General features: G+C 40.6%; 1 protein-coding gene across 4 annotated transcripts in view; it reads right to left on the bottom strand.

Moving 5' to 3' along the window:
• The window catches only part of hmbox1b (homeobox containing 1 b), a 21,407-nt gene extending 11,814 nt beyond the window's left edge, over positions 1–9,593 (bottom strand). For 2 of the 4 annotated variants that reach the window (XM_015028369.1, XM_015028372.1), the window contains exons 1-2: positions 9,280–9,593; positions 4,237–4,923 (exon numbers count right to left, since the gene is read on the bottom strand). In XM_015028369.1, the coding sequence (XP_014883855.1) occupies positions 4,237–4,913 (677 nt within the window). In that variant the 5' untranslated portion in view covers positions 4,914–4,923; positions 9,280–9,593. Of the gene's footprint in view, positions 1–4,236; positions 4,927–9,279 lie in introns of all 4 variants that reach the window. The other 2 variants (XM_015028371.1, XM_015028370.1) reach the window with 2 other exon arrangements.
• Between the last annotated feature and the right edge of the window lie 1,862 nt (positions 9,594–11,455).

Raw genomic sequence — 11,455 nt, 5'->3', positions numbered from 1 at the left:
GTTGGAGGTTCACCTTCCAGTCAGATCTACAGTCAGAGCTCTGATACAACAGCTCAGATCAAAGTCCAGACCTGAATCCAAAAGAAAATGAGGAACAGAAAACACTGAAGCGTGATTATAGTTTCAGAATACTCCGAGGGTGTGAATACTTTTCCCCAGCTGTCAGAGCTGTCATTCATGAGCCAATAATTAAACCCTCCCGTTTTATTCAGGCCTCCATTTTGACAGCTTCACCGCATTTTTGTTCCTTTATGCATAATGAGCGCCGCGTTCCACAGGAACACAAAGGCAGCCGCTCTATAAATGGAGACGCAATCAACGTGTTTTCAAAATGTCTTCAAGGCGACATTTCCACCGACTTAATACGGAGGAGGGAGAAAAAAATAAATAAAATAAAAACATGCAGAGACTTGCAGCTGAGTGCAGTCACACAGTATACCCAGCCTGCCTTCTGGCATCCAGTCAGCCCCTCTCCTCCACTTTTCCTTCTACATATACATTTACACATTCGCAGGCGTAGGACCACCGTGGCCCCCTGACTCGCCTCAGGGGACGGAACGTGTTCAACGTTTGCTGCGTTTATCCATAATAACACGTAGAAAAGTTAATGTCTCCCACAGGAAGGCCCCCGCCCAGCTCCAGGCGGGCTCAGTCACAACGCAGCACGCCCAAGAATCCTCGACCCGAGAGCGCGTCACGACTCTCGACATCGATATATACATCCTCCACGTCGGGCTCTTGTGGCACGGCTAAAATTAGAGCCTGGGAAAAAAAAAAAAAGCTGCTTGTATTGACACCAGCAAATCAATGTAGCAAGAGCTGCTGTACAAGACAGAGGAGGAAGAGGAGGAGGATGATGGGGGGTGCCAACGTAAAGACCCGACCCCTGCAGAGGAGGAAATAATGCAGCTTAAGGGAGGAATGAGAAGGGCAGCCGGGTTCTGCTGACAAGTTAAACGCTCCCAAAAATCTAACTGGATCGGCGTCAAAGCAAAGGTGTTTGATGTAGTCTTTTATTAATCTTTTAAAAATTATTGTTCATCTTTAGTTTTGTTTTAATTAAAAAAAGGAAGCTTCTGTATTTAATTAGGACAATATTATCAAAGTAAAATCTTAGAATTAGGCCTGTTATGATTAATTTTACTTGGTGATAAACGACAACATTGTTTTGAGATCATTTAAGGGAGATAATGGCATGATAATATAAGTTCACCTTCATTAAATTCTAATGAACACTGAAACCGGAAGACATTTAAAAATCCAGAATAAATAAACAAAAACAGAAACAATAAAATCAATTCTAAAGTCTCTGAACAAAAATAATTATAACATTTTAAAAAATGACTATTTGAGACTAATTCAGCAGATTGAAGACCAGTTTTGATGCAAATGAGAAAAAGAGAAACGATAATGAAAATTTAAATTATTTAACAGGTTTTAATTTACCATGTGATCAGCTGATTTATTGTTTACTGTGACAGGTCTACCTACAGTAGAAGATATTTACTATAATACCAATTATTGTCGCTTTGCATTCCACATCTATCCAGGAACTTTCACTCAAAAAAACAAAAAAAAAAGCTGACTTGGCTGCACCTAAAAGTGCTTTTAATTAATTTAATAAATGTGTCTAAATTCAGCAAGCATCTTCAAAGGAAAAGGCTGCTATATTTCGATTTTATTGGTCAGAAATGACTGCATTGAGAAATTTTGCACATTCTCTAAAAGTATCCATTAGAAAAAAAATGGAACCACTTTGATTTCTGAAAAACCCTTTTAAAGTTTTGTATAATTTACACATCCCTCTCCAACAACAAACAGCCTACTTTGAGTATTGTTGAGTAGGTACAGCAAGGCCCTCTCCTGCTCTTCATAATGTGCAGTCTAAAGCAGAATGAGCGATGGGACGGGCGGATGGCGCCCAGGACCCGATCGTACAGCCGTGTGATAATCAGGATGTAGTGTGAAGCGCTCCGAAGGAAGCAGGAAATGACTAACACGTGTACCGTGATAGATTATGAACACTGAACCTTTCAGGCTAATGGGCCTAATTAACTCCTCGCCATGTCATATGATGAGTGGAGTTTCATGCCTTGTTCCCAGCTAGGTGCGGAGCAGAATCCTCCCTTATCCAAAACCAAACAGCTGCGTTTGTTTTATTCGGTTTTTTTTTGTTTGTTTTTTTAAATCATCTCCTCTCTGAAGCTGAAACCATTTCAAATGTGTCCCAACTTGTTTCACTAATATTTAATCAGCGCTCGTGCTTCAAGGCTGTACTTGCATCCAGCAGAGCTTTCTCATTTGTCAAAATGTAACTACGTGACCTACATAGGCCTCGCAGGAACTACGGATGATCTGCGTGATCCGTTTTAATGACGCTCGCACATTAAAACCCCCCTACACCCCTCCACGGCGAGCCGCTCCGGCTACTGGAACCGTTTCTACTGACAGAAATCATCTCCAGAGAAGATGAAATCCATAATGCAGCCGGACTGCCGCGGCTTAAAGAGCAGCACCTCTTCATACGTCTAAATGTTCAACTCACTACACTGGATTCACCGCATCGCTAAAGTTTACATGCTTTTTAACGTGTTGTCATCTTTAACAGTTTACACTGGACGGGTTTATATCGAAGCACATTCTTGAGTTCTGGGCTGTTCAAACAGATTTAGTAAAAATAAATAAATAAAACAGCAAGCAGTAAATACTTTGTTCTCAAATAAAAAGGTTGGATCTAAAATTAGTAGACAGATTGTGCAGCTGCAAATTCAATATAGGAGAGCTTTAACAGGGCTGCCAATAATTGTATAAGTGGTAGTTTGTCCATCATCATCAAGTGGATATAATTAAAGCAAGGGAGAAAAAAAAAAGCCAAAGCCTGTCTGTTGCAGCATCTAAAATGGGAAGTTATTACAAAAACTAAAGTGACTTTTTGCATCTTAAATGGGGCAGTAATATGTATTTTCTAGGCACATGAACATTTTATGACAATAATATAACTGTCACCTTCAGTTGTTATCAAATATGACTTGCAAAAATATTACTTCATGATTTAGAGCCCTGAAATTGGGTCTCCGTCTCTGAAATCTCATTCTCTTTCTGAAACTCCGCCTTCAGGAAGTCATCACAACATGGCTCCTTTATTAATCCTTTAACAACATTTCTACCAGTGTTTCACTGAGATGAGCTCCTACAATGAGCTCAGCAGATGTGCTGTTCTACCAGGTGTTTGCCAATTGCTGCTGGCTAGTCTGAAGGAGCTGAGTTGGTGCTGCTCTGTGAGGCAGAAGCTCAGAAACAGCAGCTAAGAGGAGAAGCTTTGTCCTTGAAGGCGGGGCTAGCTCCACATGGGCGTTTTGCACAGCTAAGTGGTTGCCATGGAGATCAAAGGATTTCTCAAACATTCATGAAAGAATCAAAGCAACACTGCATGCATGTTTTTGATTATGTGAAGATCAAAAAAGGTTTACTTTACATAATACTGCCCCTTTTAAATCAGAGGAGCAGTAAAAAGGTCTGTCAGATGTTCATTTAAGCTCTGAGAACAGACAGGATGTCATTTCACATTTCTGCTGTTTTTCCCATGTATGAGGGGGGAAAAAGGCATGATTCATAATGATATACCATCTGTAAAGTAAAAAAAATCATATTGGGACATACCTAATAAAAAGGCCTCTCAGAGACTGTGCAGTCTGATGCACGGTGTCTCTTGTAGGAAGGCCAAAAATAAATGCTTCTATAATTCTAGAAAGAAAAAAAAATCAATATTGGCTTTAAAAAGAAAGCGAATAAAAAATGCAAGAAAAAAAAGAGCTAAACCTCTGATCGTTGCGTTTCTATGGCTCTACATTCAGACACCTCCAGACAGAACTGGTGTGATGCTGAAGCGACGTTTTACTGAACACGTTGTCTTGGCTTTGAAAAGAAATAATGGTGCTCCGACATCAGCTGCACTTCAACAACCCTGAGAGAAAATGTGCTTCTCTTCTTTTTCATCATGAACCTTCAAGCTTAAAAAAAAGAGCCATCAATGTCCCGCTATTCATGATGAAAATGCACCGAGAGTAAAAGCAAAAATAATGAAAACTCAACAGAAAGGTATTTAAAGCTGCTCTCAGAAGCACTTTATGTGTTCATCTGCTTTATTCTATCAAGGTGTGAGAGAAAAAGTTTGCAAAGTAAACAGTTTGAGACCAAATCCCACCACCCCCACATCCAGCTGCCACTACCACTCACCTCATCAGCTCCTCCACCTTGTCATCCACGTCCAGGTCTTCTTCTGCAGCTTCGAAGCCGAACGCCCTGGACGCCGCCGCGCTGTTCACCGGGTAGCGAGGCGGGGACAGCTTCCCGTTGGGTGTGGCCGCCAGGCTGTCCCGCCCGTTCTGCGACAGCGCCACCAGCGCCACGGGCGACGGCAGCACGGCTGAGGGCGGTGGCGGCCCCGGGGGCGGGGACGTGTCGTAGCTGTTGCTGGGCGACGGGGACAGCCCCCCGCCGCTGTTGTTGAACTGCGTTTGCGTGGCTGTGGAGATTTTGGAGGTGGTGGACGAGGCGACGGCGGCGGCGACGACGAGGGAGGAGGAGGAGGAGTGGTCGCCGCCTTCGCCGCCGTTGCACGTCGCCGAGGAGGAAGAGGTGGTGGTGGTTGTTGCCGAGGCAGTGGCGTTATTGTTGAAGGATGTGGCGGTTGTTTTGGCGACGGAGCTGTTGGCCCCGCCTACGAGGTAGGTGGACGAGGAGGAGGAGGAAGAGGTGCGGCGGCCGAACTTGTCGCCGTGCTCCCGGTCCAGCCGGTCCAGAGTGTCGAGCGCGTGCAGGATCTCCTGCTTCGTCATGCCGGTGCGACGCAGCCGCTGCAGCAGGTCTATCTGCTCGATGGTGAAGCGCGGCTCCTCGCTGAAGTCGGACATCCTGCTGCTGCTGCTGGGCAGGAAGAGACAAACAGGAAGCACAGGCGGGAAGTTCAGGAAACTCACAGGCTGACAACGTGGGAGCACACAGGATGTCAGAGGATAAGAAACAGTCGCATCATGGGGAGAAAAAAAAAAACGATGGGAGGAGTTTGAGGAATGATATGTAAAAAGGAAAATTACAAGGAGGAAAAAAAAACAGCAAGAGTTGATAAGAAAAGAGAGCAAGATAAAGAAGTGTGAAAGAAAAAGAAAAGGGAGGGGCAAGGCAGAGGGGGAAAAAAAAAATAAATCAGCTATTTTTGGGAAGCGGCAGGCAACACGCGCAGCCTGCCAGAGTCACCTTGACAGCTGATGCTATCTTAACATTCAGACTGTCGTTCTTTAAGAGCTGCTCCATAATCCCCGCGCGCAGCGCTGCGCCGCGCCACCACCCACGCTGGATGCTTTTCATAAGCAATTTGCTGGACTCCAAATCAATGCCTCTGGAAACGGACTGCGGCAGAATTTTTTTTATGTTTTTTTTTGCCGTGTTCGGCGGCGGCCCAGCCTGCGTTGACATGACGACTGCTTTAAAAAAGAAAAAAAAAAAAAAAGGGGTCACCAGCTCCTCACTACAGTTCTGTTACTGTGGAGAGTGGGAAAGCGACGGGAAGATGTCGTTAGTCATCTTGGAGGTCAAAAATACAGGAAGGGTGCAGCTGAAGTATTCACACCCGTTTTTTTGTTGGAACTGGATTTTACAAACCACAACCAAGTTCTGCACACTTAGAAAGTGAAAGGAAAAGAAATACATTGTTCCTTATTCTTTACTTATTAAATCTGGAAATGATTTAAGAGTTTGAATTCCACCCCCTTTACTCAGATGCCCGTAAATAAAACCAGCTGCCTTAGAAAAAGTTTCCCACCAACACAACCTAAACCAACAAGCCTAGAGAGGAGCACATCAACCCTAAATCAGATTTTTTTTCTAATATTCAACCCACCGCAAACTTTTCACAGCAATTTGAACAGACCAACTCCAAACCTTTCACCAACAAAACACACCAGATAAATAAAATCAGATTATTGCCATTTTTTGAAACGCTTGCGGTCTTAACGGTTATGTTGCATTTATTCCCACGTAAATCACTTTAGTGTCATTTAAGTCAGATGTGCGTCCTAATTCTGCACCAGAAGAAACCAGGCGCGGCAAATTGGGATGCAAACAACAGCTGAAAAGAATAATTGTGACTGGGCTTGTCACAATGAGCAATAAAATTAATCACATGATAAATTAAAAATAAGCTCAATCATTTTTATTGGCATGTTTTATCATTTTTCTCTTTCTACCAAAAACTGGAAGACAAAAGTCTTTGGTCTCGACTCGCCTTTTGTGTTTACATAGACTTCATAATTTTAGTTGTTTAATCTGTTTTGTTTATTTTGGATAATCAAATTGTTTTCTTATTCCAGTGTTAAATGTTTATCGGAATTTCAAATTTATTGATTTCTGAGAATGTGTTCTTGCTTTATTACGCCATTATCATCACATGATTTGAAAATGGGCTCAAAACAATATTATTGTTTATCATAATAACTTCTGGCACATTTTATCATCCAGAAAAATTCATTATTGTGACAGGCCTAAGTCTGAACTTATGAAGTCTGTCAGTGAAGCGCATCACATCACAATCCCCCCTCTCATAGCTCTACCAATCTGATTTCCCTACATTAGTTGCAGTCAAAGCTCCATAAAAGGCCGTTGCTATTGGTTGTTCTTCTTTTGTCTCATGATCTTGTGACAATCCTGTCGACTCCTTTTCCTGAATAAACTTTAAAACTGATCCCATATGCTCTGCTGCGTGATGTCAACGTTCTTCTGTGCATGCAAGTCGGTTGGGCTGCAGAGCTCCACAGCTCAGGTGGAATAATATGTTGACGGGACTACAAGGTGCTTTCTCTCTGAACTCGGAGTTTCAGAATTCCCAGATGGAAATACGACAAAAAAAATGTTTTTGATAAGAATAAAAACTTCTTCCAACTGTGAAACTAATCTCAGTATTAAATATGGCTAGTGTATATATGATAAGCAGTGAACGTCTCAGGGATAAATTATGAATGGAGGACTCCTTACAGTTTATAGCTCATTAAAACAATTTCCCATATAGTTCTGTGTTGAGTGTTATATGGAAAATCACCTATTAGTGAAAGTTCCTCTAATGCTTGAACGAAGAATATGGACAGAAATTGATTTTCTGGTGTGTTTGCATTGCAAACACTGGTTAGCAAGAGCTTCCATACAAACACAGAACACAATGTTGGATCAAAGCATGAAACATCCTTTTCTTTAGCTTAGAAATCAAGCACTTTGCTGTCTGAGGGGTTCTGTTCTGCTAAATAAATTCACAAAAATGTCCCACAAACAAACCTGAGGATTTTGAATAAATGTGCGCTCTGATTAAGCATTAACCAAGTTAAGCATTCACTGGTTTTGCTAGTCAAAACGATGTCCAGTAGAAGGAAAAACAAAAAAAAAACAAAAAGAAAAAGTCACAGGAAAATATCGGATCAGATTGGACCCCGTCAGGAATGCAGGGTTCAATTTTTTTCTTCTTTGTTTTTTTTTTAAAATAAATTGTCCACTTCTGTTCCACTGTAAACGATTTAAATGTATGACTCTGATAAATAACATCTCCAAACAGGAGATCCCTCAGAGTATTTGGTTTGATTGTGAGTCAGGTCACTGAAACATGGATCAAGACATCAATCAATAGAACCAGGCAGCAATTTGAGTCTTCATTAACTGATCAATAATGAAATTATAGGAGTGATTCATGCATTTTTATGATTAGCCATCTTCAGAATTCAATAATAATGCCAAGCAATCTTCATAAATAAATTGGTACAAAGTGAGTACATGGGTACAAAATAGCTGTTTTGGCAAATCCTAAATCTAAATGGCAAAATGTATGGGAGGGATGAAAAAGTTATTTTTAATCTGAATTTAGTTTTCCCAGACATTTATTTTTACACGTTTTTATGCAGTGGAGATGATGCATAAAATATGTCTAAAGATAATATTTCTAAAAATATGTACATTATATTGAAATTATAATTATATCTTCATGTTATAATATCATAATATAAGCTCCTTAGACATTTCTTTTTAGCAAAATTCTTGGTTCACTTTGAGATATTTCTTTTAATCTGTTTTTTATTCATTTAACTGGATTTATCCATTGTAAATGCTCATTTTGTTTTGGTATCCCTTTGATAAATATATAAAAAGGGCATTATAGGTAAAATCCATTATTGTTACAAAAATGTTAAGCTGCTTTCCAACTTGCAACTTCTGATTCAGTGTTATCACAGTTTAAGAAAAACATGGCTCCATTTCCTAATTTTAACTTAAAAATAAAATAAAAAAAACTGGTAAACATCAGCTGGTTTCCACTGCATGATTCCAAAGGGTGATGTTTTAGTTTTATTTGTGGAAGGACAACAAAAGTGTTTTTCCAAGTATTGGGATCACCTTAACTTGTTAAGTGGCATTTATTATTATTATTTTTAAACTAACAACTGGTCACATGAGGTTTTCTTTTTTTGTAATGTTCCACTTTTGAGTATATGTACCTACATTGAACAGCAACATAAAGAAAAGTAAAGAAGTTCCAATTATGGCTTTTGGTTTGTCAACCCAAAACCAGTGGGCACCATTTTAACTCCTTAACCCTCTTCCTAAACTTCCTAGATACGCCCCTGTTAGTAATGGATAATAATGCTAACTTCAGCGAAAAATAATCAGAGGTTCAGGTTTCTGACACATAACATACAAGCTACGTCAACCGTACGCACCTTGTCTTCCTCCGGTTCTGTCCGAACCGACCTCCTCGGTTCGTGGTGCCCGTTCCATCCATGTGTTTTTGTTTTGCTGACTATGTGGCCCGCAGTGACAGCGCCAATGTGTCGCTCTGAACAGCGGAGCTGCAGGCACGCCGCCCCCGGCGTTGATGCCAGTTTTCACGCCCTTTGCCCAAAAAGCTAACGACGAGTGAATGTTTTTCCGTACCAAAATGAGCCACGAACAGCACAAACATCATATCAGACACATTGCAACACGTTTTGCACGTCCGACTTTACTTCATTAATGCGGTCCCGTTTCTGAATTGGTCCTGACAACAGTCCACTGGCACCACAGAAGCCGCCAGCCAACTCAACCCGGGTTATTTCGGTCGCAGAGAGCCTTTGAAGTGATTAGCATAATGTGCTAGCCGTGCCAAAGCCGCTCCTAGCTGCCTTTAGTTAGCCGCCATCGCTGGCTAGCGAGCGTTTCATATTAATAACATCACTTTCAGTGTTGGAGACAGTAAAGTACATGACTTACCTCGGTTCAAATAGCCCACTTCACCATTTAACTTTAAAAGTAACGCACAAGTCAAGCGGTGTCTTTTACTGCTGCCGAATTATAACGCAGTTTGATGGCAGTGCCCTGCACGACCCTTTTCCAAGGATTTCTAATCAGAGGCGAATTATTTGCCTCTCCGCTTTGTCTGTCTGACAACAGCCATATTGACAACTAACACCTTCGAGGAGCGCAGAGGGAACTGTAGTTTTACTCCCACAAAGGCCTTTATAACACGCGGCGGCGTTCTCCAGGCGAAAGACTACAAATCCCGGAAAGGAGAGCGAGGTGGAGCTGAGGGCTCGCGGATCTACAGCTGTCACATCAGAAGCAGAGGCGGTGCGGCTTTTAATGCAACCGACAGCAGGCACCAAGCAGCGCCAGGCAGCCAGGAGGAAAGCTTCTGGGAATGAAAACAGCATCATATACTCCACAAAAAATGTTCTGTTGCTTAAAAATGTAGGAAGGTCTTCTTGTCCGTACATTAAAAAAAAGGTGAATTACATTTAATATTTTAGTGAAGTGGTATAAAATTGAAGTTTGCTATCAAAAGAGAAGACAGTAACACAGACTAATTAGAGATGAGGTGAAAGCATACAACCACTGTTTCGTGGTTCTGAGCACCCCTGTAATGTCAGTGTTTGATACAGCCCTTATGAAAGAGTATTAGTGATTATATCCAGAAAACAAATCACTGCCTTTATGCACTAAACCTCCACCAGGAGCTAAAATAAATAACTATAAAAAATGTTTTTATATATTTGATCCAAAAGAATGTTTCATTATTTGATTTTGTTCTGGTCACTCCCTTTGCTATTTTATATGGAAAAATCTGGAGCAGGATTACCGTGATTGGAGTAGAAGGTTTCAGAGAAAACAACAAAAAAAAAAAAAAAGAAAGAAAGCTCTGGGGCAGAGCTGCATCTCGAAGGCAGGGCTAGATCCACCAAGGCGTTTTACACTGAATGGTTGCCATAGAGGCTAGAGGATTTCTCTAACATGCATGAAAGAATAAAAGCAACCTTCCAAATGTTTTGAAACATATATTTTAGTTTTGTTATGGATGTGAAAAGACCAGGTTGTTGACCCAGCTGTTCAGCAGTTAGACATATGGAATTAAACAAGGTTTAATTCTGGAATGTGCAGAAACCAGGTGGCTAACTTAGTATGCAAATAAATCGGACACTTCTACTGAAAAACAGAGGTCACTCATGTTAACCATTAATATTTTTCAGCCTGTGCCTGTTTTGAATTTGAGGAGCTGGTGCAGTTGCATTTTATTGTTCTGTTCTCTGCCCTGCAGGCAAGCAAGCTTTAACTCCATTTGGTTTTCTTATTTAGCTCTAAGTTACCCACTTTATATCAAAGTTCATCAAAAACATTTAATTTGAAAATAGGCATCAACATAACTGCAAGAAGACATACATGGAAATGGGCTTGATGTAAATGTATAGCTAGTTATCACTAACACCTAAAGAAAGTGGCCAGTTATTAGATTTATACGGTCAAATACTTTCTCCACTATGTGGAAAAAGTATTTTTTGAAAGCTGTTTTTTTTTCTCTCTCTCTCTTTTTTTTTTTTTTTACTTTGTATATTGACATTGATCGTGTTTTGTAAATGTGAGGTATGACAAAAACAAAGAAGAAATCTTTAAGGGGAAAACCCCCAAATAAATCTCGTCACTGAATTTTGTTAATGTTAATAATTTGCAATACAAATCCGAACTGCAGTCTTGTGGTTATACCGCCCCCATGTGTCCACAAGTTGAAAGAAACCGCTCTACCACCAAGCTTGTACGCAATCTTCCATGTGACTTCTTAAATTGCTAGTTTACAGATTTTACATGTAACTTGTTCATTCAAATCATTAACAGACATTTAAATTCAAATGCCAATTGTAAAATAAAGCATTTTGTCTTTGAGCTGAGACGTATTTACTTCTGAAGTAGAAGTACGCTCTCTAAAATCTGGGGGGAAAAATGCTCAAAACTGGGCAGACAGGGTTACTTTTCTAAATTAAATGAGTTATTTTTAGTCACTTCCATTCATTTACAGTTTTTTATTTTGCTTAGAGTTTTTTCTTTAGGTTTTCAATACGGCGAAGAGCTTTGAAAGGCATGTAGCGATTGGCTCGAGATCAGGACAACCACGTCTTGC

The sequence above is a fragment of the Poecilia latipinna genome, unplaced genomic scaffold, assembly GCF_001443285.1.
Source record: "Poecilia latipinna isolate Pla-1442-1.1 unplaced genomic scaffold, P_latipinna-1.0 Scaffold122, whole genome shotgun sequence".
Taxonomy (NCBI): Eukaryota; Metazoa; Chordata; class Actinopteri; order Cyprinodontiformes; family Poeciliidae; genus Poecilia; species Poecilia latipinna.
This window is presented reverse-complemented; position numbering and strand designations above follow the sequence as displayed.